Below are 26,632 nucleotides of genomic sequence, written 5' to 3'. Positions count from 1 at the left end.
CAGCTGCCTAATTTTCTAAATAAGAGGGGGCTTCGAAGGGGGCTAAGTGCCACTGTTGAGTGGTTTATAATTATGTGGCCATTATTAGTCGTGGGCACTAGAAGACGGGACAGCCGGGTCCTGATGCAGGGAGGAGAGCTCTGCCCTTTACTGCTGCTCATTACTAATATGTGTTCTAATGTGAGCCTCGTACAGGCTCTTAGCGACAGACTGCTGGCTATTGATCCCGCCGCTCGCACCGAGCGCGGCATTCTACATAATGCATCAGCTCCGCATGCATGTATCGCTAAGTAGGGCAGTATTTAGCAATGTGTAAGAGCAGTAACCTAAGTAGTGATTACCTCCATTCAGTAGGTGAATTTGAATATTTGTGAGCTGTGTGCAGTATATGTGTTTGACTGACGCATTGCGCGGTGGTGGGCGCGGGCCTTGATTCAAGCAAGAAGCAGAGGTAGACTTATATGAGAATCCCGATATTTATGAATTGTTAAATCTGGAATATGAATATATATATGAGATGCACTCTGTGCGGATTGTTTGAGAGGCTGGCATTGGTGCACAGTGTGGGTAATCTGTGTTCTAGAAGACTTCACCCACTTGAACTCTCAACCTTGAGCCTGTATCGAGCCCACACCCTTAATTCTACTAATCAGTGATGGACAAATCTGGTATCAGTATTTAATATACAACAAAAGACACATATGATCAGCTTTGTTTGCTAACCGTGTTGTGAATGTGCATAGTACTGAATGTGCCCTCTCTGGGAAGTGGCTAAAGCTGCGGTTTCTTTTTCCATCTTTTGTTCCTCAGGCACTTACGCACAGCTCAGCCTGCAGCTCGCATACCTGGAGGCGGGGGTGTATGACGTACCAGTGATAGTAACAGATTCTGGGAACCCGCCCATGTTCAACACCTCCATCATCAAAGTCAAGGTGTGCCCATGCGACGAGAATGGCGATTGCACCACCATCGGGGCTGTGGCCGCGGCGGGACTGGGCACGGGTGCCATCATTGCCATCCTAATATGCATCATCATCCTGCTGAGTGAGTACTGCCCATCAGCCTTGTCCAGCATGGAGTGGTCCAGGACTTGAGGGAGCTCACGTGTGAAAGTGTTGATGATCAGATGTGGGTGCACAGGGGTCCGGCGTGTGACTGGTCCAGAGGTGACGTTGGCATACATGTGCTACTTTGTGACAGTTGGCCACTTTTGATGCAGAAACACATCTAGTGTATGATATTTGACCAGATGTCATGGTGGGAACAGACACTCGCGGGATTTCAAAATTGTCCCAAGGTTGGTGTATCCACAAATGTGCAACTTTCTGAGCATTCTACAAGAAGGCGCTTTCAAGGGGGTACATGTGTGCTTTGGCTAGACTAATAGAACGTGGCGTTACTCATGTACTACCCTATGGCTACGCAAAGCAGTTTGCTGCTGTGCATGGAGGTCCATCTTAGCCTTACAACTTTTCTTTCTTTCCTTTAAATTCTATGAACCTTGAAACAATTTAAGATTGAGCCTTATCCATTTCTCACGTTGGCAGGACCATGGTGGATCTGATTATTCACACATGGATTCCATGACACTTAAAACAAGCATACGCAATCAGGCGCGCCTTTGGGATCTTATAAGTCTTAAGCGATGCAGTGGCAGCACTCTAGGGGGTTGTGGACGATAGGGATTCATATTGTCAAATAGGAAAATTGAGGCAGGGCAACATACGGGGGCTGCACAAAGTATGGCAAAAATAGGCATTGCAAAGTAACATAGGCACAAAAAGGCTAGAGATGCAAGCAGGCATAATAGAAAGTGCTGAGGGAGGGTGGTGAGAGACACAGAGCAGCATTAGAACAGGTGAATGACATGCAGAGGGACTGTAGTGTGAACAGTGGCACATCGTTTGCCCAGCAGGAGGGGAGGTCGATGTCACACAAGGGCTGTAGGGCTGGCAGCACAGAGGACCACCAGGGAATGGGGGCACATAAATGGGCTGGAGTGCAAAAGCAAGGTGGGCTGGGGCACACATGGTGTAAGTAGAGTCAGGGCAGTGCGAGCGGCGCAGCTCCAGGCATGATGTGAGGGTGTGACCGATGTCCCTGCTTCTGAAAATTGCAGCATATGGGGGGGGTAGGGCAGACTTTGTATCTAAAGTTCAGAGGGGCAAAGCTCCACAGACCCGCAGCACTCGGGTGGCCGTGGGGGCTGGTCATGAGACCCACTCCCGGAGCCCCAGGCAGACCCAAGCACTCAGCAGCACCCTAGTGGGGCAAACAGAGGGCTGCTCAGGGGGCCATTCTAGAGAGCCACTCCTGGAGTTTCAGGCAGACCCAAGCATACAGCAGCACCTTGGACGGGTAAACATACAGCTCCTAGAAAGGTGCCCTCCCACCCCCTGGTTTATGAAGACTCTCAAGATGTTAGTCTCTTTGGTGCAGCATGTAGCCCTTCAAAGCTTCATGTCAAATGCCAGGACGATTCTGATGAGGGTGACTGCTGCGAACAAGAGTATTATTCCCTGTAGGAGCACTACCAGCACCTTCAACAATACCAGGAAGACATGGTATGTCTTCCATCAGTACTTGTTTTGGACTTACAATTCATGCTGTCAGATTACAGGAAGAGGTTTCCTCCAGCACCTACTCCTGGTCAACACAACCCAGATATGACAGCTTCAGTGTCTCTTCAGCCATCAGCTCCTCCGCAGCATTTGCCACCGCCTTCATCAGCAGCCCATTCTCCATAAGTAGTTCAACTACATGACCCTACCTCATCGCAGGAGACAAGAGAAGAAAGTATACTCCATGACCACCATAATGAGTGGAATGACTACACGTTGCCAACGACGTCATCTCCATCATCTCCCCCAGTGGATTCTCCTCCGGAGGTTTCTGTGTTCCACAACCTCTTAGAAAGAGCAGCAACATGTTTCTAGTTGCCAATGCCCACAAAACAAAATCACTGTTTCCTTTATGATTTCAAGGAACCTTTATTGGTCAGGGCCATGCTCATCATTGATTACATATGGGATGAGGGCTTAAAGGTTATGTGCAACCCAGCCTCAGTACCAGCAGAATTGCCATGACTTGATAAAAAAAATACAAGGCCTTGGATGACGCACCAGCCTGCCCAACAGGTCACCCCAAACCAGACTCTGTCATTTCCGAGGCGGCACAACGAAGATCCAGGAATCCTTCCACGTCCCTATCAGCACCTTCAGACAAAGAGGGTAGGCGCCTCATTAACATCGGGAAGCGTTTTTTAGCCATGTCAGTGCTCACAGTGAGAGCAGCAAATTCCCTGGCTCTACTTGGCTGATACGATCGGCAAATGTGGTCCAAAATTGCCCTGTATCTGGATAAGCTTCCAGACAACATCAAAGGGGAAACAAAAAAAAGTTTTGCTAGAAGGTGAGAGCAAATATTCATAGATAATCAATTGTGCTGTGGACATTGCCACCACTAGAATCAGTCAGCTGACTGGTGCAGTGGTATTACACCGTCAAGGATGACTTAAAGCAAAACTTTCATATCGATGTCCAGACCAAAATATTAGATTTACCTTATGAGAGAGAGGCTTTGCTTGGGAAACACATTGATGATGCTCTCCAGGCAATAAAAACGGGCACAGACACTGCCAAGTCATTGGGGACCTACAATATAAACAGCTGCCCTTTCGTGGCGCTCAGGAAAGAGGGCAGCCATCTTATAGAGGGGGATACCAACAATACCACTATGCCCCCATATTCCTCCACTAACCAACCATTTTGGTACCAATACCACCAACGACAACCACCATCAGCAGCCTACAACAGACCTCCTCCCAGAGGAAAATCTGGATGGCAAGGATACCAGCTGCAGACAACAACTTCGTCCAGGCGCTGGCTATTTCCATCCCTTTTCTAGCCAAGGTAGCAGGGAGAATAACCAACCACCTGCACCATTGCAAACAGATAACCACCAACCAATGGGTTCTAGATCTGGTTCAATTTGGACACTCTTTGGAATTCATCCAAACACCACCCCAACCCCACCTCAACCTTCCATCCAAAAACATCTACGCCTTTTCAAGTGGGGGGTCAAAATCATGCAAAAAAATTGGAGAGAGTTCCCTTATATAGGAGAGAAAAAGGTTTCTACTCCCATTTCTTCTTAATCCGTAAGAAGACAAAGCAGTGGAGACGAATTCTGGATTTAAGAAAACTCAAAAAAATACTTTAAAAAACAGTCATTATGCATGGATATATTGCAAGATATAATGCAACTCCTCAACAAAGGAGACTACATGTCATCCTAGATCTTTGGGACGTACATTTCCATATCACAATTCAATTAAAACACAGGAAAATTTTCAGTCTCATGGTAGCCGGAAGCCACTATCAGTTCCGGGTGTTCGCTTTCAGTCTCAAGTCTTCCCCCCACATTTTTACGAAATGCCTAGCACCTGTAACAGCTTTCCTCAGGCAACAAAGACATCAAGTGTTCCCATATCTTGATGACTGGTTAGTCAAGGTTTCTTCCAACCAATCCGTAGAAGTGCCCACCATGGCCTGCCTACACCGATTCAACGAACTAGACCCCACTCTAAATCCTGATAAATCAATCCTCCAACCGTTGCAATGCATAATTTGCCGCTGCCAACTCAGAAAGCCACGGTGAGGTGACCCAGGTTAACTTTGAGTGGGGGGCGGGGGTCTCAGGTACCCTTCAAGTAGCTGTGAGGCCAGCCATGCCTGTTGACTGTCTTTTGGGCAACAACTTGGAAATCTCCCCGTGGGCTAAGGTAGAGAGACAATCTCATTTGGAGATGTTGGGTCTGCCTGAGTGGGCATGTGTGACCACTCGGTCAATGGCAGCCAGTAAGGGTTTTCAAGAAGACCTGGAGCCTGAGAGAGTGGCCCAGGTACCTGGCTTAAAGAGAAGAGGTAGGGGCACTGGAAACTGGCCCCTGAAGTTTCCACGGTCCAGGATGAGGCAGATGAGGGGGATGCCACAGAACCTACAGGGGAGCAGGTTATTGAACTAGGAGACCTGCCGGAGCTGACCCATTGGCAGCAAGAAGGAGGTCCCTCCAGAGAAGAGTTCTGTGAGGAGCAGAACAAGTGCCCTTCTCTTGTGGGTTTGCAGCAACAGGCCACAATCCAGGCAGCAGGTGATCAGTCTGGATCTACTGGGATAATGGTCTACTGTATGATGAGCCTAAGGTTGCTGAGCCTAGGTCAGCCCGTGAGCTGGTGGTACCCCAGCGCTTCAGAGCCTTCCTACTGGGGCTGGCTCATGATGTGCCTTTAGCAGGACATTTGGGGGAGGACAAGACCTTCGAATGGCTTGTCACCCACTTTTATTGGCACCAGATGCGCAAGAGTTCCGACAATCATTGCAGGACATGCCAGACTTGCCAGGCAAGTGGAAAGAGGTCAGCAGCCCCTTGAAAGGGTGGGCATTGACAGTGTGGGGCCTCTGGATCCCAAGACAGCCATGGGCAACAGGTTCATCCTGGTCTTGGTAGACCATGCCACCCGGTACCCAGAAGCCATCCCTCTCTGGTCGGTGACTGCCCCCATGGTGGGTCGTGCTTTGATGGGGATTTTCTCCTGTGAGGGAATCCCCAGAGAGCTGGTGTCAGACCATGACACAAACTTCATTTCCAAGTATATGAAGTCCATGTTGCAGGAGTATGGTGTAACATACAAGTTCACCACTCCTTACCACCCCAAAGGTAATGGGCTGGTTGAGAGATTCAACCGAGCCATTAAAGGCATGATTATGGGTCTTGGGGAACCCATGAGGCGTAAGAGGGATGTCCTCTTGCCATGCCTTCTCTTTGCTTACCGAGAGGTGCCACAGAATTCCCTAGGGTTCAGCCCCTTTGAACTTCTCTATGGACACCCGGTAAGAGAACTTCTGAGTTTGGTAAAGGAAGGCTGGGAGGAAACTCCCAGGAAACCTCCCCAGGATGTATATAGCATCATGCTGGCCTTCAGAAACCTGGTGTTTCAGGTAACTCGCTCAGGCGAATCTGGAAGCCAGCCAGGAGGAGATGAAGTGGTGGTACGATCAGAATGCCACTCTGATTGAGCTTCAGCCTGGTCAGAAAGTGTGGGTCATGGCCCCAGTGGAGCCCTGTGCGCTCCAAGATAAGTGGACCGGACCCTTTGAGGTGGTAGTACGCAAGAGTGATGTCACCTACTTGGTGGACTTACGGTCTCCTAGGAACCCTTTGCGGCTCCTGCATGTAAACCGCCTGAAGCCCCACTTGGAGAGGTCTGAAGTGGGCATGCTCCTAGCCACAGATGCTGGAATGGAAGAGGAGACTGAGCCTCTTCCTGGCCTCCTGTCTGTCAAGGAGCAAGATGGGTTAGTGGAGGGTGTGAACCTCTCTAACTCCCTGGCCTCTGAGCAGCAGGAGCATTGTCGCCAACTGTTGGGACAGTTTCCTGACCTGTATTCCCTGACCCCTAGTGTCATCGATTGGTGCGTCCATGATGTGAACACTGGGGACAGTCCTCCTGTTACGCACAAAATCTACAGAGTGACTGACAGGGCGAGAGCTTGTATTAAGGAGGATTTCTCAAGATGTTTTCATTGGGGGTTGATTGAGTCCTATAACAGCCCTTAGGCCAGCCCAGTGGTCTTGGTCCCAAAGGCTGCCGCGCCTGGTGCCACGCCCGAACTCCGGTTCTGTGTGGACTACCGATGACTCAATTCAGTCACCAGGACTGACGTGCACCCTATCCCCAGAGCTGATGAGCTCATTGATCGGTTAGGGGCTGCCCGGTACCTCAGCACGTTTGATTTGACGTCTGGGTACTGGCAGATCACCTTGACTGATGGGGCAAAGGAGAGGTCAGCATTCTCCACACCAGAAGGGCACTACTAATTCCAGGTTATGCCCTTTGGAATGAAGAATGCCTGTGCCACCTTTCAGAGGTTGGTCAACCAGGTATTGGCTGGACTGGAAGATTTCAGTGCCGCCTTCCTGGATGACATAGCAGTGTCAGCGCCGGTTGGGAAGAACATCTTGAAGTGTTGCTGGTACTGTGGAGATCTGGCCTCACGCTAAAGGCGCGCAAGTGACAGATCGGGCAGGGTTCCGTGGTGTACTTGGGACACCAGTTTGGAGCGGCCAGGTGGCGCCCCTACAGCCCAAGATTGAGACCATCCTGGCTTGGGAACCCCCCAAAACCCTGACAGAGGTGAGAGCCTTCTTAGGACTCACCAGGTACTACAGGAGGTTTGTCAAGGGGTATGGCAGCATTGTTGCACCCTTGACAGAGCTGAATTCCAGGAAGCAGCCCAAGAAAGTAAACTGGACTGACACCTGTCAGAAAGCTTTTGATGCCCTGAAGACAGCCATGTGCACGGGACCTGTGCTCCTGGCACCCAACCTCTCAAAAAAGTTTATTGTCCAAAGAGACGCTTCAGAGCATGGTGTCGGGCTGTTCTTTCATAGATAAATGAGGAGGGCCTAGACCAACCTGTGATCTTCATCAGTAGAAGGTTACTTCCACGGGAACAGAGGTGGAGTGCAATTGAGAGTGAGGCATTGCTGTGGTCTGGGAACTGAAGAAGTTGAGGCCATACTTGTTTGGGGCTCACTTCCGGGTTCAGACAGACCACAGGCCCCTCACATGGTTAATGCAGATGAGGGGTGAGAATCCAAAGCTGTTGAGGTGGTCCATTTCCCTACAGGGGATGGACTTCACGGTGCAACATCGCCCTGGTACAGAACACGCCAATGCTGATGGTTTGTCCAGGTTTTTCCGCCTTAGTGATGAGAACTCCCAAGAGGTAGGGTTGTTCTCCCCAGATTTCAGCACAAGGGACACGTGTTAGACCTGGCACCATTGGCGTGGGTCTCCCTTCCATTTTTTTACTGTTGCCTCCTATGTTTTTGCTGGTCTAGATTCTTTGGGCACTTTGCCACTGCATATTCAGTGCCAAAGTGCAAGTGCTCCCTATTGTAAATTAGTGTAATGACTCCATGATTGGTTTATTTGGTATACATCCATACAAGCACTCACACGCCCACTCACTCACCTATAAAACCACTCACACAAATGCTGACTGTGCAATACAGCCACTCACACACACACTCACTTACCCCTAGACCATCTGAAACAACCACTCACTCACTCATACACCCACTTACACACCCAGTCTGATAACTTTGCCCTTCTTAGCAAAGTGCATAGTTGATGGCTTTTCTACTTCATGGGGTTAGGGTTTTATTCTGCACACCCCTCTTATTATTTCATGCTGCTCTCTCTTGCTCTCCTTTCATGTCCTCTTTCATCTCATCGCCCAGAAGGCAAATGATAGTTTGATAAAATGACAGTACAGACTGAAGGTGTCACTAGATATGGAACCACTTGGCATCAAAATCTAACCTCTCTCCTCCATTCCCTCGCTCTTCTTTCTCATGTCTCATCTTCCCTCTTTGTGCCAGGCACTCCCCATGCAGAAGATGTCATTGAGGCAAGCGATCAGGTGTGTCTTTGAATAGGTGCAAGGTCCTAGGCGTGTTTTGTTTTCTGTGGACCCAACACCTATTGAAAGAAATATCACACCACCAGCAATACATGTACTCAGTATGCCACAAGTCTTCTGTGAACCTAATGACACAATAAATGCACCCTATGACTGCAAGGCAGGAATGTCTAACATAGGCACAGACCGGCGCCACATTTTCAGTACCTCCACATGAAAGGAATATACAAACAATGGATCTAAATGCAACTCATTACCATAGTCAGTGATTATCATACAAATCTGCCACGTACCCCTGTGTGCCTCGGTCGGACGACCTTGCTGGATGGTCAAGGAACTCCTTGGCAATTGCTGCTATCATGACTAGGTTTGGTTGCTTGGACTTTATCAATATAAGTTGTGTGATTACACTATTCCCTCCCTCCCAGCTAAGCCGTCGCCACTTGCGCGGGCAGTATGCTGTCAAGGGAGGGAACACAGAACAGAATTACCCATGGTAAGCAGATCCCACCCCTCTCAGCACAAATTGATTTGCAGCACTTGAAAGTCCTTTAGCTTCAATGGATTTGGTTTGAAAGTGGATTGTAATACCGCTTTATTCCTTTCAGCCACATCCACTGTGGCACGTTTGTTTTGGGTGTTCATCGTCGAGACATATTTTATGACACTCTCTCTAATGCTCGGATGTTCTCGCCTTCAAAAGCTTTCGAAGTATGCATCAGACATGAAAGCCGCTAATTTGTCGAGAGTAGGTTCTCTTTTGGAAAAAAGTTTGACACTGTTTTGCTGTTCCTGATGTATTTTGACTGCTCAGTAGAACAAGCTGACAGAAAAGGTCGGCCGATTCCCAACGCAGCCTCCGTGCGATTTTGTTTTAAACTGATGTTGGTGCGCACACAGGCTGACACCGGCGGATCTATGGCTACCTCTTTGGCGGCCTACAGATCAGTAGCGTAGCTAGATCTTTTGCTGCCCGTGGCGGTCCCTGCTTTTGCCGTACCGCGGCAGCCTCAGTTGAGGGCGGGGGCCGGCACACCAAAAACTCATGCCGCCCCGGGCGAATCATCCCCCTTGCTACACCACTGCTACAGGTTGTATGCCAAAATATGGTTTCAACTTCCAAACAGATCTTGCTACCATAGCATCGTGGGCAAAATATCGAGGACCAAAATTTGGAGAAGGTCAGTGTGCGTTGATATGTATAGATTTACTATTCTCAACTCCACATCTACATACGTCAAAGAAATTTATATCTATATAGTCAAGGTACACATATGTGGAATTAGGTAGAGCCAACCCATACTTAACTACATAGTCTTACCTGGCCAATATTTTCCATAATGTTTTTGAAACAACTTTTAAGTGGAAAATCGGCCTGCTATGAAGGGACAACGTTCAGCAGGGATTAGGAGGTTATATTCCACTTGTGGTTAAACTCACCAGATGACTCCATGCCACTAAGGATGCAGTGTTCTAGACCTGGACTTGCCTCAAAAAACCCTTGAGCATTCTGGGAGTTGTGGTCTTGATACATTTGAACGAAGATATCTGGAAATATTGGTACGTAAAGGAAATGCCTCTGAAGAAATATGTCTGTGCTGACTATTGCAAGTCGAGGCGGTGCACTTTGTGATCTCTACACTTGCCAAATGGAATCTACCAACAAAGGCAACACACTTGGCCAGATGGAATAATGCTATTGGTACGGTTATAAAGCACAGCCCAAGCGGCCATTAAAAAGCTCTGATAGGCCTCTCATGGTGGGGATTCGCCTAAAGCCTGACAATTGTTCCCTTTTTAGTTGGGAGAAGCAGACCTAGGAATTTGAAGAGACGTGAGCTGGAGCCTCTGCGCTGGAATTCTTGCGCCACAACACTGCTGTAGTCCACAAGCTTCAGCAGGTTCACTAATTCGTTTACACAGTGGGTGCAAGAACATTGCACACCCGCAAACAGGAAGAAATGTGTTCACACAAGGTGAAAGTTACTTCGTAATAGACAAAGGATGCAAACCTTTAAGGGCTTCATTTATGAGAAGTGAAGCATCGCTACGTGAAAGCAGCCATGCGTCACTTCCCAGTGCGCCCTCCTTGCGACATGACGGATGTGTCATATTTACTGTGTCACGCATCAAGTCGCAGATGCATCAGTATTTCTGACTTATCTATGCTCAAAAGTAACGCATTGCTGGAGTATGTTACAAAAGTGATGCAACTCCAGCAATGTGTCCTTTCCATGGGGCAAGCCCCAAATTGAAATGGCCTGCGTCAGTCTTACGCCTGCTGTGAGGCAGGCGTAAGATATTGATGCATTTGCGATCTAGAAGTGGCGCACTGAAATAGATTTCACTGCGTCACTTCTACAAGGCTTACCTGCGTGGGAACGCCCCCCCCTGCATAAATTATACCGGACGCAGGTATAATGTAGCACAGGGGTTTACAAAGTGACGCATCTGCTTAGATGCGCCACTTTGTAAATAGGGCGCAACAGGGGGCATGTTTTACGCCGCTGATGCGTCGCAAAAAGTGACACACCGGCAGCGCAAAACTGTTGCAAGGCCTCATAAATAAGGCCCTAGATCTGTATCAATGGTGGGGCCCTTTATAAAAAGCAGAGATAGATTGAAAGGTGTAATAAGAAAAAATCACTGTTGATGCCTTGTAAGAATGCTTACCTGCATCACTGGCAAAGAGTTCTAAAAGAGGGCCCATCTTTTTATGCTAGGTTGTTAAAAATAGTCGAAATGATAAACAATTAGTTAACAGAGTGGCACACATTTTTGCAGCGTGTAGTTGCAACAAACGATGCATCTGTAGGTTGTATCATAAGTCTAGTCTTTACTCGCCACTGTAGACATCAACCGGAGGCAGAATCATGTATACCGTAGGGGCTTTCCCACAACACCTCTCTAATTAAAACAGAGGAAGTGTTGGGGTAGCCCAGTGCTCAGACAAATGCATTTCCCAAAACAGCACATCATAGAAACAAACCTTTCCAGTGGCAGAACTTAAATTAAAATAGGTTATTTCCACGTGCAGCCGGGGACTTCAGAAGCAAGCCCTGTCTTTGGAATGGTAGTAGTTGCCCTTGGCATCCTCAACGTAAATACAATTATATTTCCCAGAATTTCGCCCACAAATACCTCTGCGACCCAGTCTTAATGCATACAACCACATGCTGCTGGGAGGGGCCAGCCCTTATTAAAAAGGGAATACAATGGTTGCAGACTGGATTATTTGCAGCCTTGGAGATGAGGGCTGCAAACCTTTTAGCTTCCCTGTGCACCTCAGGCATGCTCCTTCAGTCGTGAAATCAGAAAAAGTCTCAAAAGCCGCTTTCTGGCAGTCTTTCTAGCTGTCCTGACTGTAACACGTCCCTCCATATCTCATACCTCAGTCTTGCTTCTCTTTATTCGTATGCATCTATTACCTTACTTGTCACTGTAAATGGACCTGCATGTCTGTGTCCTCACATGTGCATGGTGCTCTCTACTCACATGTTCTGCAAGTCTCTCACATCGCGTCGGCACACATTCTGGTGCTATGCACAGAAATCTGCTGTGCTTCTGCGCTAGGTTCTAGCTTTAGAATGGACCTCAATAAAATAAACTAAGAACATTACTGCTGTTACTTTGAGAATTTGCAGTGCCTTCTGTACCTTCAAGGATTCCTCTATCAGCAACACCACCATTGGCAGCAGCACCTGCGCCAACAATAGTACCATCGACTGTCCCATCAGACTACACCTAACAGAAAGGACATTGCTCTCTGAAGGCATGTCATCCAAAAAGGTACCTTTTCAGCTTCTTGAAAACAGAAGATCAGACTTAAGAGTAGAAATCTTCAGTACTGCCACCAACCAGCTTCACTCCGCTTCAAATAAAATGTCACGAAGATCACGATTACAACCACTGCGGGCTGCAAAAAGAAGCGCCCTGTGAATAATACGTGTAAGAGGACTCTCGCTGCAGTTAAGGACACCCTCATCATGTTAGACATTAGGAGCAGTACTGCAAGGACGGCGTGCTATTGTTTTGTAATTGCATTTACATAACTCTTACTACCCCTGACGAGGCGTCAAATCGCTTTTATGGTGAGTAGCACGTTACTCCGGAACCCATAAAGGATTAGTGGTGAATTAGTATAGTGAAATATGAAAGTAATTTGAGTGGTGGATATGTAAGTCAGTTATTTGGATTGAGAAGGATAGTGGAGGGATAGAAGAGGGAAAAAGGTTTGCATTTATATAGCGCTTGCTACCCCTTATGAGGTGTTGAAGCGCTTTTTCGGCAAGTAGCATGCTACTACAGAACCCATAAAAGATTAGAGGTGAATTAGCATAGTGAAATATGAAATTCATTTGAGTGGTGGACATGTTAGTCTGTTATTTGGATTGAAAAGGATAGAGGAGGGATAGAAGAGGAAAGGATTTAGAACTTTTTTTTTGGTAAGAGGAGTCTTGGGATGAGTACAAGGGAGGTGGAGGGGGAAGAGTCGGAGGGGGAAGAGTCAGAGGGATGGGTTTAGAAAGGCTTGTCTTGGGAGATCTGAATCGTAAAAGAGGTATGAGATGATGCAAGGAGGGGTAGAGGAGGGAAAAGTCTAGAAAGGGTTGTTTTGGGGATCATAGTGGTATGGTGTTTGGCATGAATACGAGATTGGAGGTAGAGGTTATATTGATAGAGGTATAGGGAGAGAAAAAGGTAGTGCATTAGATATGCTGAATTAGAAGAAAAGTAATTAATATATAGATCCATAACTACATGGAAGGTATACAGATGCATAAAGGAAGGTAGTATATGTAGATTAAAGATGCATTAAATAAACTCCAGCTTTGAAGTGTTGTTGTACTTTAAATGCTTGGTGTATGGATATAGAATCTGCCGGAAGTATGTGTGCCATTGTGAACTTGTGCTGTGTTCATTATATTTAATGTGTACACGGTGAGTCTCTTCAAGCGTCATTCTTCTGCCTAAAGACCACGATTCTCCAGGTCAGCTCACAGACTCCCTGTGAAGAGCAGGCCAATGCTCCAAACCAGAAGCCATACTTGCTGTGGGATGTCTCGCGCATTGTTCGCTGCAGCCTGCCGCTGGCGGCTCATCGCTCGTGGTTACCAGACCGCCATTTTCAAGCGAAGGTTAGCGGTTTAAAATATATATAATTTTCTCTGCTGCGGCGGAGCTAAATGGCACCTCCCAGGGGTTCTCTGTGAAGCCTGACTCTGCAGGTATTTACAGTAGCATTAACCTCTGCCTCCGGTGCGCACATTACATCAATAGAAGGTAGGACGTGGGAGGGGGAACCAACTCCGGGGGCTCGTCCCCTCCCCTGGGCACGGCTGCTGTTCACCAGGGTAAGCATTACTTGTAATGAGCCATATTGCTTTTCCTCATGGTATGAACTCTCGGCGGTGCGGACACCTTCGCTCCCCGGTCAGACGCATTTATGACCTTTCGATGCAGCTTTTTTCCCTCTTCTGATCGGAAAACTAAAAGGCGCTTTAGCTGTTTATGAAGCAAAGCACAAATCCGCTGTATTAAAGGTCACGCCAAGGTGGCAAATTATGGGGTCGGTGTTCGCCGGTTTGACTGCACCATTTCGGATGACATTTATTTCTCGACACAAAATCAGTTTTTATAGTTACGGATTCCACCCATATTCCTATGCCATAAGTGTGCTCGCCACCCCCACTTCCCTCCCAGCTGGTTATATACCGGGTCTGATGGCTGAGTGGACTGGTCCACTCCAGGAATCTGTGTCAAGCCTCCAGCTCATACGTTCGAATCCTAGTGGGTACAGCTCAGCCTTTCATCTTTCTGAGATGGATAAAAGAACTGTAAACCTCTGTTATTCAGCCTCAAGGTGTCCCAAGAGGAGGAGCACATGCCTTCAAATACCTATGTAATGCCGTTAAGGCTGGCCCTGCTGCCTCCCTCCATGATAGCCCATGCTCTTTTCACCCCACTACAACCTGGTAAAAGAGGCGGCGTCCTCCACTATTTCAAATGAAAGAGCTGACTGTTGGATGCTTCATTAAGGTGAATGAATCAGCAATTGAAAGCCAACGCTTGGAAGTGATCAGCAAGCCTTGGTTTATGCGAGTCTCAACCAGTTGGTATTTTTGTACTGGCGCTCTTCATTTTTAGGTCTTGCCTACTAGACATCGCGTTCAGGCTGTTGAGAGACGTGTTGTTGTTAGGCTTACTGTCCATCCCCTGATTGCCATTGGTAGGCTTATTATCTTCCTCATTTGCTTGCTAATTATTAAACTTGTTTGGATTTTCCTTCCCCTTCTTGTGTTTGGCCCTTTTCCGGTCCATGGATCCATTGCTTGTGTCCTTCCACCGCCTGATTTCCCAGCACTACTTTTTTCTTTTTTTGTGTAAGCACTCTACGAGAGTGTATGTGTTTTCCACTGTCTCCCTAATGTACACCTGGTCCATCTGTGCTGCGCTCACGGTTCCTTTTTCTCATCCATGGGCTTCTCCTACTAAGCTCCACGTGGCTCTCCCTCGTCCGTGTTTTTTCACCCTCTGTGTTGCTCCGCCCCTGACCTGCATCCTCCACGTTGCTTCCGGCCCCTGTGCCCAGTACTGTTTCCCCACCTGCACCCTCTGTTTTGCCTCCACCCTCCCCGCGTCTTTTATGTTGCTGTCACTCATCCACCAATGGCCCTGTGTTGCCACCTCCCCACCCACTTAAAAAAATGCTGCATTGCTTCTTTTTCCTTTAAGAACCAATCCAACTTGGATCTGTCCCCAAAACAGCAAAATAAATGGGTGCGTCATTTTGTTGGCATGGGTATGAGTGGTGCACATGCCTACAATCTGACACATTCGGCTTCCTCAAAGGCTTTTTTTTTATTCTGTACCAATGCTGCATGGTGTCAGGAATTTATTTATTTATTTATCAATGCAGTGCAGCTTAGCTAAAAACCATTAGCAAAGCCAGTAGGTTCCAAAGATGAGACCTGTTGGCTTTTCCCATACTTTACCCTTTGCAGCCTTTAGAAAGAGGTGCTTTATCCTAAAAGCAGAAGACAGTAGGGAAAATAAGAGAGGAATGATTCAGCAAGGGGCCATCTTTTACACCCGTGTCTGGTTCAGCGAGGGGCCTGTCAGAGGAAAAATATTTCGATTTGGGTTTCTTATTTGGACAATGAGGCACCTATTGTATAAGGTGAACACATCTCAGTTAAGTAAGGAATGCAAAAAGGTAGAACATTAAGAGGTACTACGTGGGCATCATTCAACAAAATGCCAGGGGCTGTGAAACTGACATCACACACCTTTATCTCCCTTGTCCTAATCTAAGATCATCAGCAGCCTCTGACTCCTAGCAGAAGACGTTCTTCAGATTCCTGCCGATGGCCTCATAGACCAAGGCTGGTAAGAATAGTAACAGGGACATCAAAGAACATATTAGGAGTAGCAATCTCGATGACAGGGAATGATTCGGGCATGTGAATCTGTGAAAGATACCGATACTGGATAACCGCAGTCACAGGCAAGTAACTTACTTTTGTCTGCCCCTGGGAGTGAGAGGTTGAGTGGACACATGGGTGCTCCGTCTGTGTACTCATGCATCTTTCTCTCCTCCCTTGCTTCAGCTATGGTCCTGCTCTTCGTGGTGTGGATGAAGCGCAGGGAAAAGGAACGGCACACAAAGCAACTCCTCATTGATCCAGAGGACGACGTGAGGGACAACATCTTAAAATACGACGAGGAAGGTGGAGGGGAGGAAGACCAGGTGAGGACAGGGGTTTGAAACACAAGGAGGGTGAGGAAATGATGTTGACCAGGTGAAAAGCAATTTCTCACATGAAAGCTAGGCTATATTTTATTGTAATATGTGGACTTTTGCATCAAAATGCAACCTTGCGTAACATTACCATACTTCTGCCTATTGCTCTATTTGATGCATGAAAAAGGTACACAAGAGGTGTACACTAGGCATCTTATAATGTAAAACATTTGCGTGGGAGAAAAATTCCATGACTTGCACAGGCACTCAAAAATGTTTTTGGTGAGTGTTAAGGATGTAAATATCCATTGAAATACAAAACGTCGCTCCACTTCAATGAGACAAAATGTGGGAGAACCAATCAGTCAGACTGTTGGGCAAAATACAATTAACTCTCTAGGCATATCAAATGAAAGGAACTATGGGAAACTCATCTTGCAGGTTCTTCGCGAGACTGCATATACATAATAAAAGCAGCGTAGGAAGAGTGGACGCGGGACAACATCTTAAAATACAGTGAGAGTGTTGGAGCAAAGCACAAATCCTACAATACGTCAAGGAAGGGTAGAAGAGAGAAGGCGAAGCATTAACTGTTAAAATACAGGACGATGAGAAGGAAAACATCTTACAATGAGGGGCAGAGAAGCCAAGCAAGATCAGTGGAAAGATATCTCAACATAGGACCAGGCCAGAGGGAGCAAGAGTGCATGGAGTGAGCAGAGATAATGAAGGAGGGGCGATGGAGGAAGCCAGCTGAACGATAGGCTCTTTTAGACAACAGTCAAGTAGGAACAGAAGGGCCTGGTGAAGGACAGCATCTTTATAAACAAATAAGGAGGTGGGGCGTAAGTTAAATGTAAAGTCAATGAATATGGTGACCAGTGGAGGGAGAAGAGCAAGAGATGGCAGACCCTTAAAATACGCAGAAAGAGGTGGAACACAAGGCGAGGGGCGGATTCTTAAAGTATGGCGAAGGGGGAGGCAGAGGCAGGGAGTGAAAGATGCTTAAAATTTGACAAAGGAAGAAGTGAGCAATAGCAGGTGAGGGTGAGACTTAATAAATGACATTGAAGGAGGAGAGTAAGAGCAGGTGAGATTGAGACTCAAACTATGAGGAGTAAGGAGGGAAGAACGAGAAGCGATGGGAAGACTTTTAAAGTATGAAGAACAAGGCAGGGAAAACAGCAAGGAAATGCAATGAAGGAGAGAAGGAAGAGCAAGGGAAATCTGACAAGGCGGAGGGAAGAAAGAGGAAGGGAAATCTGACAAGGAAGGGGGGAAGAAAGAGGAATGAAAATCTGACAAGGAAGGGGGGAAGAAAGAGGGAGGAAAATCTGACAAGGACGGAGGGAAGAAAGAGGAATCTTTCTTAACACTAACTCCCTTGTCAAGCACCAGATGGACATCTTCCTATTACTAGACACAGAGAAACCAGACATCCTCCTTCTGGCCGAAACTTGGCTAACCCCTACTTCAGCACCCGATATTTTAGCAGCACTGCCATCTGACTATTACATTATTCAGGCGGACCGCGATACCGGGAAAGGAGGAGGTGGAGTCGCTGCGATTATCCACTCCAGTGTGAATGTCACCGCTCTTACCTGTATGACCTTAGCCAATACAGATAACCTGGTACTAAAAATCGCTGCTCCCTACATGACTATAGCATGTGTTCTCTTGTACAGACCACCCACTTCAATGCCACTGTTCCCTATGGCTTTTAGTGAGCAAGTTGCTAACCTGGCTTTGGATCATACCAGGGTCATGTTAGTAGGAGATTTTAATTATTGGTATAAAGACCCAGCAGAGGGCTCTCAATCGGCGGAATTGACTGACCTTCTTTCTAACCTCAACTTCAAGCAATTGGTGCTTTCCCCGACCCACGACAAAGGACACATATTAGACCAAGTGTGGTCTAACTCCACCTGTGTGTCCTCCCCGCTAACCTTCCCTTGTCTATGGTCAGATCATCTCATTCTTAGGTTTAAGATATGTGTTAAGCATATTAGAACCACTGCGCCAATCGCTGGAAAATTAGCCAGAAACTGGAACGCAATGGACAAGGCCGCCTTCTTACAGTCACTAGCCAATGACGTCCCCTCCTTGGACAATGACATAAACCTGTCTGTTTCCACTATAACCGACTGGTTACAAGCGGCAAGCAACCTCCATGCCCCTTACAAAAAAATTAGATTAGTACGGCGCACAGACGCTAATAGATGGTTTCCAGCCGACCTGAAAAGCAGGAAACTGGCCCTCCGGCGTCTTGAACGTCTGTGGCGCCGCGATTATGATACTGAGGGAAAAATTAAATATACCAGGGCGAGGAAGGAATACATGAATGCCATCTCTGCAGCGAAGACTGAGTATTTCTCTTCTCGTATCCTAGACTCAACAAACAAATCTAAGGATATTTTTTCTGTCTTTAACGAATTGACCAACTTGGAGAATGTCCGTCCTAAAGTAATCCCTACTCAGTGCATGTGCGACTCACTTAACACCTATTTTAGTGACAAAATCTCAGATATAAAGTCTAGCATTGCCCAATCAAAGACCCTAATCATGACTGGCATGGCAATCAAGTCCGGCTCGGCCACTCTAACCAACTTTCAACCTATAACCCAGGGCCAGTTGACGGAATTATTGATGAGAGTCAAATCCGGCTCCCCTTTGGATGTTTGCCCCCTCCGCATCCTGAAAGAATGCTTTTCCGCCTACCCTAGCCCTGTACTCTCCCTCCTTAATGACTCCCTCTCGTTGGGCATAGTCCCGTCTGCCTTTAAAAAAGCCACCGTCATACCTCTACTGAAAAAACCCGGGGTTGACCCTGCATGTAAGGCAAATTACAGGCCCATCTCCCTGTTGCCTTACCTGGCAAAAATTCTAGAGGCACACGTGGCGAAAATCCTTTCTAACTTTCTGGAGGAGTCGTCCTGCTTTGACCCCCATCAGGCTGGATTTCGGCCTGCACACTCAACGGAGGCAGTGGTTACCGCGGTGTTGGACACACTCCGAGACTGTGCAGACAGGCGCTCTCCCCAGGCCCTGGTGCTCCTGGATTTGTCAGCCGCGTTCGACACGATCGACCACAACATCTTGGTCGACCGTGTCGAGCAGGTCGGCATCCGGGGCACGGCGGTCTGCTGGTTGAGGTCCTTCTTGGAGGACCGCTCCCAGGCAGTGCGCCTGGGGGTGTAGTGTAGTTCCTAGTTTCCCACTAGGCCCTGCGCATTGGAATAACATAAACAGTAGTATCGACGTGGAACTGCTTATATTCCAGGCCTCCACTGACTATGCTAAACTTAATTGGGTTGTGTTACCAACTAGCTCAGAGGTCACTGGAAACTTTCTTCTCTGCATAGGAAGTGATCAGCTTCCTTGGCACAGACAAGAAGGGATTCAGCTTTCCAACAACCGTGCAACATGACAACTTTGCTCCTCAGATCAAGAGTCGATCTCTAGGGTCGTGTGAAACAATAGACATAGATTTCACTCAGTCAGTCTAGTGCAGTTTACTTTCACAGTATGTAGAGAATAGAGAGACGGGCGTGTATCAATAAAGGTTAACATTTATTGAACAGTCTTTCTTCTCATACAAGAGAAATGTATTGCCACAATTGCAATAACTGTTATTATAAAAAGTACGTACAGTAAGATAAGAATAGCGAAATAGAACTGTAAAAGCATTGATATGGTTTCTTAGCCATACAATGGTTTAAAAGTAATAAAACATATATACAGTCATATATACATTAGGCTAACATACTCAACTGGTGCTTCTAACTAAGCCTACCCCGGTGTGCCTGACCTAAGCCTAACACGTGAGAAGGGGGAGTAAGTAAGTAGCTTAAGTTAAGTTGGTTTTGCCAAGGTTTGTTTCAAGAATTCTCGTCTAAGGGTTTAGTCAACACCATACCTCTGAATAGAATGATGGAGGATTGGTATCTCCTTCAGGGGTCTCTCTCGATATCCCAGTCACCCGCGAGGGTAAACCGGAAGCGCCGGGACTGGATTTCTCTGCACGAGAAAGGCAGCGGCTTCTCTCAGCGCGTCGAGGAAGGAGGGGTGACAGCGTCCGCGGGCAGCTGGGCTGGATGTCTTCGCAGAGGACGGCTGCACGGCTCCTCAAGCGTACTGCACCATAGGTCGCGCTGTAGCGGCGATAATGGTAATCAGTAGCTTCACCACCACAGGATAGCAGGCTGCAGCGACAGAGTGCTAGTTTTTACCAACACGGGGTCATGCAGGCAGCTGGCATCAGCAACATGTTCGCTCATTGCTTAAGGCAACGTTGGTAATATTTATACCTGACAGGTGCCGGGTTTGACGCAAGTTTGCTGGACATAAGACGTCAATTAAAGATGTCACTAGGAAGTGATAGTTATCAGTTGCTCATTAGAGTTCCATTACTAATCAAAACATAGCAAGCGGGGATTTCCAGGTTTGCTAAGTTTTTATCTTGTTGAAGAACTCGGAGTGTTATCTAGGAATATCAGATAGTGACTGCTGCTCTGTCATTGCACTAATTGGTCGCAAAGGAAGTAGCAGAGAGTCATGCTGGAATGTGGCTCTGTGGCTCTGCTCGTGTGAGGCCAGAGATGACTTTACAGAAAATCGCACTTGAACGGTTATGCCAATATAGGGAATAAATGGATTTATAGCCGAATAGGGGCATAAGGTCACAGTATCGATCAGGAACCTAGATAAGCACATGACACCCACTCCACGAATTCATGTCCATCAAAATTACTAAAACTAAGCAATTAGATGCATGTGTAACATGGTGTAACATAGCCCACCCCAAAATACATAAATGCATTCGAAATAGGCGTACTTGTAATACATGGAATTTAGGTACTGTACGTAGTTTTAAAAGCATAGTAATTCATTCAGAAATTATTGCATATGAAATCAATGAACGATTATGCATAAAGAATTACACATGAAGTATCTCTGACAGAAGAAATGCGAGATAAATCATCACATAAAAATGCATTGTAATAATATGTGTGCTAGAGGCTGGTGTTATGTTGTTATGTCTCTAGATGTGTTTTTAGAAATAGAAGTGTGAAGCTTCTGTTCTCTAAGAATAGTTTTTACGTTAAGCAAAGAATTGTTCGTGCCAAAAAGAGAGGGTCAATATTTTTAAAAAATTGTCCAATTCAAAGAAAAAATCAGTTTACCAAAGCTCCTGGCAGTTTTATGTTGATCAAAACTGAAGGCCGAATTCAGAGTTCATGGGAACGCTGTGTGTCGGAAAGCTTCTCAACAGTTATTGTTTCTCTGTGGGTGAGAACATCGTATCAGACAGGCTCGCAAAGAATTGGTCTACAAAATCAGGTGATAGTTCAACCAAATTAGATAGCGCTGTAACTTGGCAGGTGTGAGAATGATTGCTGTCATCGAAGGCAGGATCAGCAATGCTCACAGAACGTTGTACCTGGATGATGTTGCTTTTGTCACTCGCTCCACTGTTACCACTTGGCTGTAGTACAGGAGTCTCCACGAATGCCGTCATCAGGATTGGTAGCCGCTGGGGACAACACAATGCGTGAGCCGTTATTGGACTGAGCAAAGTATCGACGTCCATTGGTACTGCTGATGGAAGTGAAAGACAGATGTCCAACACGCATTCATCGCCGCAAAGCATACACCGTAGCACAGGTAAAATGCAATTTTGCCATATCGGTCTGAATGAAAGGAACCAGGTCATGTTTAGATCTCTCAGCCTGGCCAATCCGAGGACGTTAGTTATCCTGTCCCTGTAGCGCATTGCTAGGATTGTTTCTTCCATTCCCATGGGAGCTATGTCTGAGCCGAGGCTTGCCATAACGTAGCAGAAGGGTCAAAAATAGAATCCCTGCGATGAGTCCAAAAAATAGTGGAATACCACCAAAGATGGAGTGCACAAAATTAGGAAAGATTCCCAAAATTGCCTGGAAGGGTGTTAGCAGTCCCGTAAAGACTGTCTTAAATATGCCTGGGATGCTTGTAGCACTAGACATGTTAAGGAGTTCGTCGAGCATTTGTACGAAATGCACGGGGCAATTTGTTGATAAAAGGTCATGGACTTCAGTAGCCGTCCTTGCGACTAGAAGATCATACGTCTCTTTAGATGACGTTATAGGCACTGTTGTCTGTAAAAGCACAGATTTCATTTTGCTTAATGTATCAATTCGTATAGAATAGAGATTCAGACGAGGCCAGAGGGGAGTCACTGTGTCTGGAGGCCCGCTCGGGAACAATGCTTGCATACAACATTTGACCATGGACGTTACTTCTACTAGATAACTTAGTCCGGGCGCGAGGCCACAGCACCTGTGATCCGTTCTTAGAATGTAACTCCCGTTTGCGAGTTGCATAAAGAAGGGCTCTATCTGAGTTGCAGGTGTGACTAGCTGGTGGCATGAAAGGTTGTTTGAATTGCCATCACATGCTCCGTGTAAATTAATACCCTGACACAAAAGTATACCGCTTAGTGAGTGTTTACAGTTGTCACCACTAAGAAATACATTTTTGTCGCTGTCACTATAGCAAGAATGAGTGTATGGTAATTTCCATTCGGATTTAACATATCCCTTACCCAATTGTTCATACTGGCCAGCAGGTATGTATTCAAGGCATTTATGAAATCGGAAAGTTGTTATCGGAATTGTGATAATTCCGTGTATTATCCATTCAATGACAGGGCTCTCTGACATTGTCAATGATAATCTCTCGAGTTTCTCGATGCTCAAAATTGTATAGTCTGCTCCTTTCTGTGCCAAACTGATCTGTTTATCAGTAAGGTTAAAAATGGAAAATAATGACGTTGTGTTTATCAGACGCCAAGGCACATAGCCTGAACGAAGATTTTGCAGCGTCCAGCCTAGTTCTATAATAGAGCGTAATTGAGACTGGCCATGTTGTAACATTAGCAAATCTCTGTCTATCACATCAAAGGCAGAGGATACAATATTGTCCAAAGAATATATTCTGGAAGACAGAGTCATTAACCCATTGTCTACCACAGAAAGTGATTTTTCCAAATTAATACTATCAATTTCTCGTATCTTTTCAGCAGTTTCAATTTGCTTTACTTTCCAAGCCTCGTTGTAAGCAGCATAGATGCTGGTCGCTATGAAACGCTTTTGACGCTGTTTGCGTGGTCCAAGAATGAAATCGCGCAAATCAGCACCATCTTTTAATAAAGACAAGTGTTGCTTAATTTCAGCCAGTGTGGATGAAGTTAGCCATTCTAGGCAGAGTTTACCTACACTGTATGTGGTTATAATTCCTGGATGTTGTCTCTGGGAATATCTAGAGTCTAATCTGGTCATTTTTAAACCCTGTGTTTTGTTCAGGAATCTATCTTGACAACTATTTGTGTCTGTAGGCCAGATTAACCACTTTTTCCAATCCGGATGTGTTCTGTTGAAATGTAAAATGTGTGACACGTCTAACTCATTATCTGCAGTTGTATTCTCAGCTATTGGCTTTGGTATAGACGGTGTTTTCATTTCTTTGTTCTTAGCTAGGCCAAGACAAGATGTTTGGTGTACAGTGTCATTTAAAAATAACATTTGTTCTGGTATCATGCAGGTTCTAAACAGTGCTTCTATGCCTTGCACCTGCCAATCTTTTGTACCCCAAATTGATTTCGTTTCAATATTATTTTTCCAATAATCAAAACCAAATGTCATCATTTTGTCATAAAATGCTTCTGAATATATCAATTTAGAATTTGTCAGCATTGTTTTCATGCCTGTTTTATCTAACAGTTTATAATAAAACGTTTCTGCATCACTGGTGTTAAACCCTGAAAAATATTTGAATTTCTCAAAAAATGCTTTAGAACTGCTTTTAGGTGGTGTAGAACAATGTTCCCATTGATTATACATAAAAACATTTCTAGGCTGTGCAGATTTATGCAAGTAATGATCCCCATAGTGGGTATAACAGAATAACTGCTCATAACTAGATGAACCTTGTAAATAATCATGATCTGTGAATCTAGCTGACATTACTAAATCAGACATCATGTCATTAATACTGTTAAAGTCCCAATCATCAGAGAATGTACTAGGTGTAACAAAGTCACCTAAGGAAACCTTTAGTTGATGAGGATACTTCAGGATTTCGACCGGACCATAGATCTCATAGTCTGTTTTCTCCCATACTACCCCACCAGGTATTGGAATTGCTGTGACATTTACTGTTGACAGTTCTCTTTTCTTCACGTGGGATGATCTGTGTTGTTTCAGGACTAGGTTGATGTTCTGACTTGCTGTGTCCATTGTAATATATTTTCCTTCAATGAATTTTCCCAAACACAGTACCATGATGAGCCAAAGCAGGAGGAAAAATACACCTAGACCGGACCAGAACTCTAGCCAAGGGGAAATTAGGTAGATTTCCTTCAGTTGATGAAAGAGTTCCGTTGCTTTTTCTTTAAAAGACTTTTTTGTTTCTGGCATCACTTCGGGCTCATTTTCATCTTCAGAGAAGTTGTCGAAGTTGATGAAATAACCAGAGGCAGTTCTGTCAATTGATGGGATTGTTCTTTCAATCTGTCTCTCGGTAGCACTTTCTGATGCCACATTATTGTAGACTGGTGTTGTTTCTTGACGAACTGTTTCAATCTGTGTTTCAAGAGGCACGAGTTCCATGGCATTATTGCATAGTCCTTCATTGTGCACTGCAGGCTGATCGAATGTGATTAGTCTTTCAGTTTGAACCTCTTGGATTGTTGCAAGTTTGGGTATTCTGTTGTTTCTTGGGAGTCCACTGGGCCTACTGTTGATTATAGGCCACATGCTTGTGGTTTTACCAGGTCGATGGACACGACTCTGTTCTCCTTTTTACCAGCAAGGGGCGGTAGCACAACTGATCTTGTTCCGGTGACTGCTAAGACAGGTACTGCTTTTCTGTAAGAAGGCCCAAATTCCTTCTTAACCGCGATCTTTTCTCTGACTAGATCCCCAATCTTTGGAATCCAGACAGGCCTTGCTGGGGCTGTTGCGGGTGGTGCCTCGTCAGTGGTATTTGGCTGTTGCTTTAACTTTATGTTGCTTAATGATTTTCTTGTTTCATTCAGTTCCTGTAAAACAGCCAAACGGTCTTTTACTTCAAACTGCTTTGTTTCTTCTTGTACCACTGACATCTGACTATCGAGGTCCCGAACGTTCATTCTAATTCCGAACAATAGTTCGTATGGGCTGAAACCTTTTAGAGAATTTCTTGGCATGTTGTTAAGACTAGTCTGGACACTTATTAAATGTTTGACCCACCCAGCGCCTGAACCTAATACCTTCGCTGTTATAGATTGCTTTATGTCACGGTTTTTTCTTTCTACCACACTATTCCCTTCGGGATGCGACGGACAAGAATACCGCAACCCAATTCCCATGCTGGCCATGGCCTCCTTATAGGCTCGAGAGCTGAAAGCAGGACCCTGGTCAGAATGGAACGTGGTAATTGCGTATGTGCCGATAAAGACTCGCAAATCTTTTATAACCGTTCTAGCGTCAGCCGAGCGCTGGGGCCACATCCATATGAACCTCGTACAGGAATCCACTGCTACCATGATATATCTATAGTTACCGTCCCTTTGTAGGGGACCACAGTGGTCCAGGTAAACACATGCAAATGGTTTATCCGAGATGAGAAGGGGTGTCTGCGCTGGTCGTTTCACTGTTGATACTTTTATCCTTTGGCATATGTCGCATTCTAATACATACTTTTTAGTTTGTATTCTCAAGCGAGGCCACCAATATCTCTGTTTTAATAGTGATACTGTTGCGGAAACGCCAGCGTGTGCAGAAGCAAGCCCTTCGTGTGCCGCTTTTATTAGTCCTAGTCTGTGTTCCTTGTTTGGAAATACTCTATCCCCCACTCCAGGGATTCGAGCAAAAGGAACATTATTTGTATCCGTTAAGTACAAGTACTTTTCAGGAAAGCCTTTTGGGAGTGTTTTCTTATCATTCTTTACTGACGCACTGACAGCTTGTAGAATATCGCTGTCTATTTTTGTTTGTGACCGAGTTATCGCGGCTACGGAAGCCGTTTGTACAGCTGCCTTCGCGGCTTCATCAGCCAATGAATTCCCTGCAACGTGAACGCCATCACGTTGATGACTCAGTGTATGTATCACGTGAGTCTTTTGTAGTTCTTTTTGTAAAAGAACTACCTGTTCCCAAAGCATTTTATGCTTTATTGTGCCACCTTTTGCATCTTTGAAACCATTTTCCACCCAATTCTGCAAGTATTCATTATAAGATTGTACGCAATAAAAAGAATCGCACACTATTAGTGTGGGGAATTCGCGATCAGTATTTTCTAGCGCCATCTTAAATGCTACTAATTCAGCTCGCTGAGCCGAGCAATCTCCTAGAGATTGTGTTTTAGTGACCAATGGTC

At 45.9% G+C, this 26,632-nt stretch overlaps 1 protein-coding gene across 1 annotated transcript in view; it reads left to right on the top strand.

The window, feature by feature from the left end:
• CDH4 (cadherin 4) overlaps window positions 1-26,632 on the top strand; it is a 676,299-nt gene that overhangs the window by 600,426 nt on the left and 49,241 nt on the right. The window contains exons 11-12 of the mRNA XM_086932873.1: window positions 811-1,044; window positions 16,101-16,240. Coding sequence (XP_086788999.1) covers window positions 811-1,044; window positions 16,101-16,240 — 374 coding nt within the window. The remainder of the gene's footprint in view (window positions 1-810; window positions 1,045-16,100; window positions 16,241-26,632) is intronic.

Source organism: Lissotriton vulgaris, chromosome 7 (assembly GCF_964263255.1).
Source record: "Lissotriton vulgaris chromosome 7, aLisVul1.2, whole genome shotgun sequence".
NCBI classification, from domain to species: domain Eukaryota; kingdom Metazoa; phylum Chordata; class Amphibia; order Caudata; family Salamandridae; genus Lissotriton; species Lissotriton vulgaris.
The sequence above is the reverse complement of the archived record's forward strand: the minus strand, read 5'-3'. Positions and strand labels throughout refer to the sequence as shown.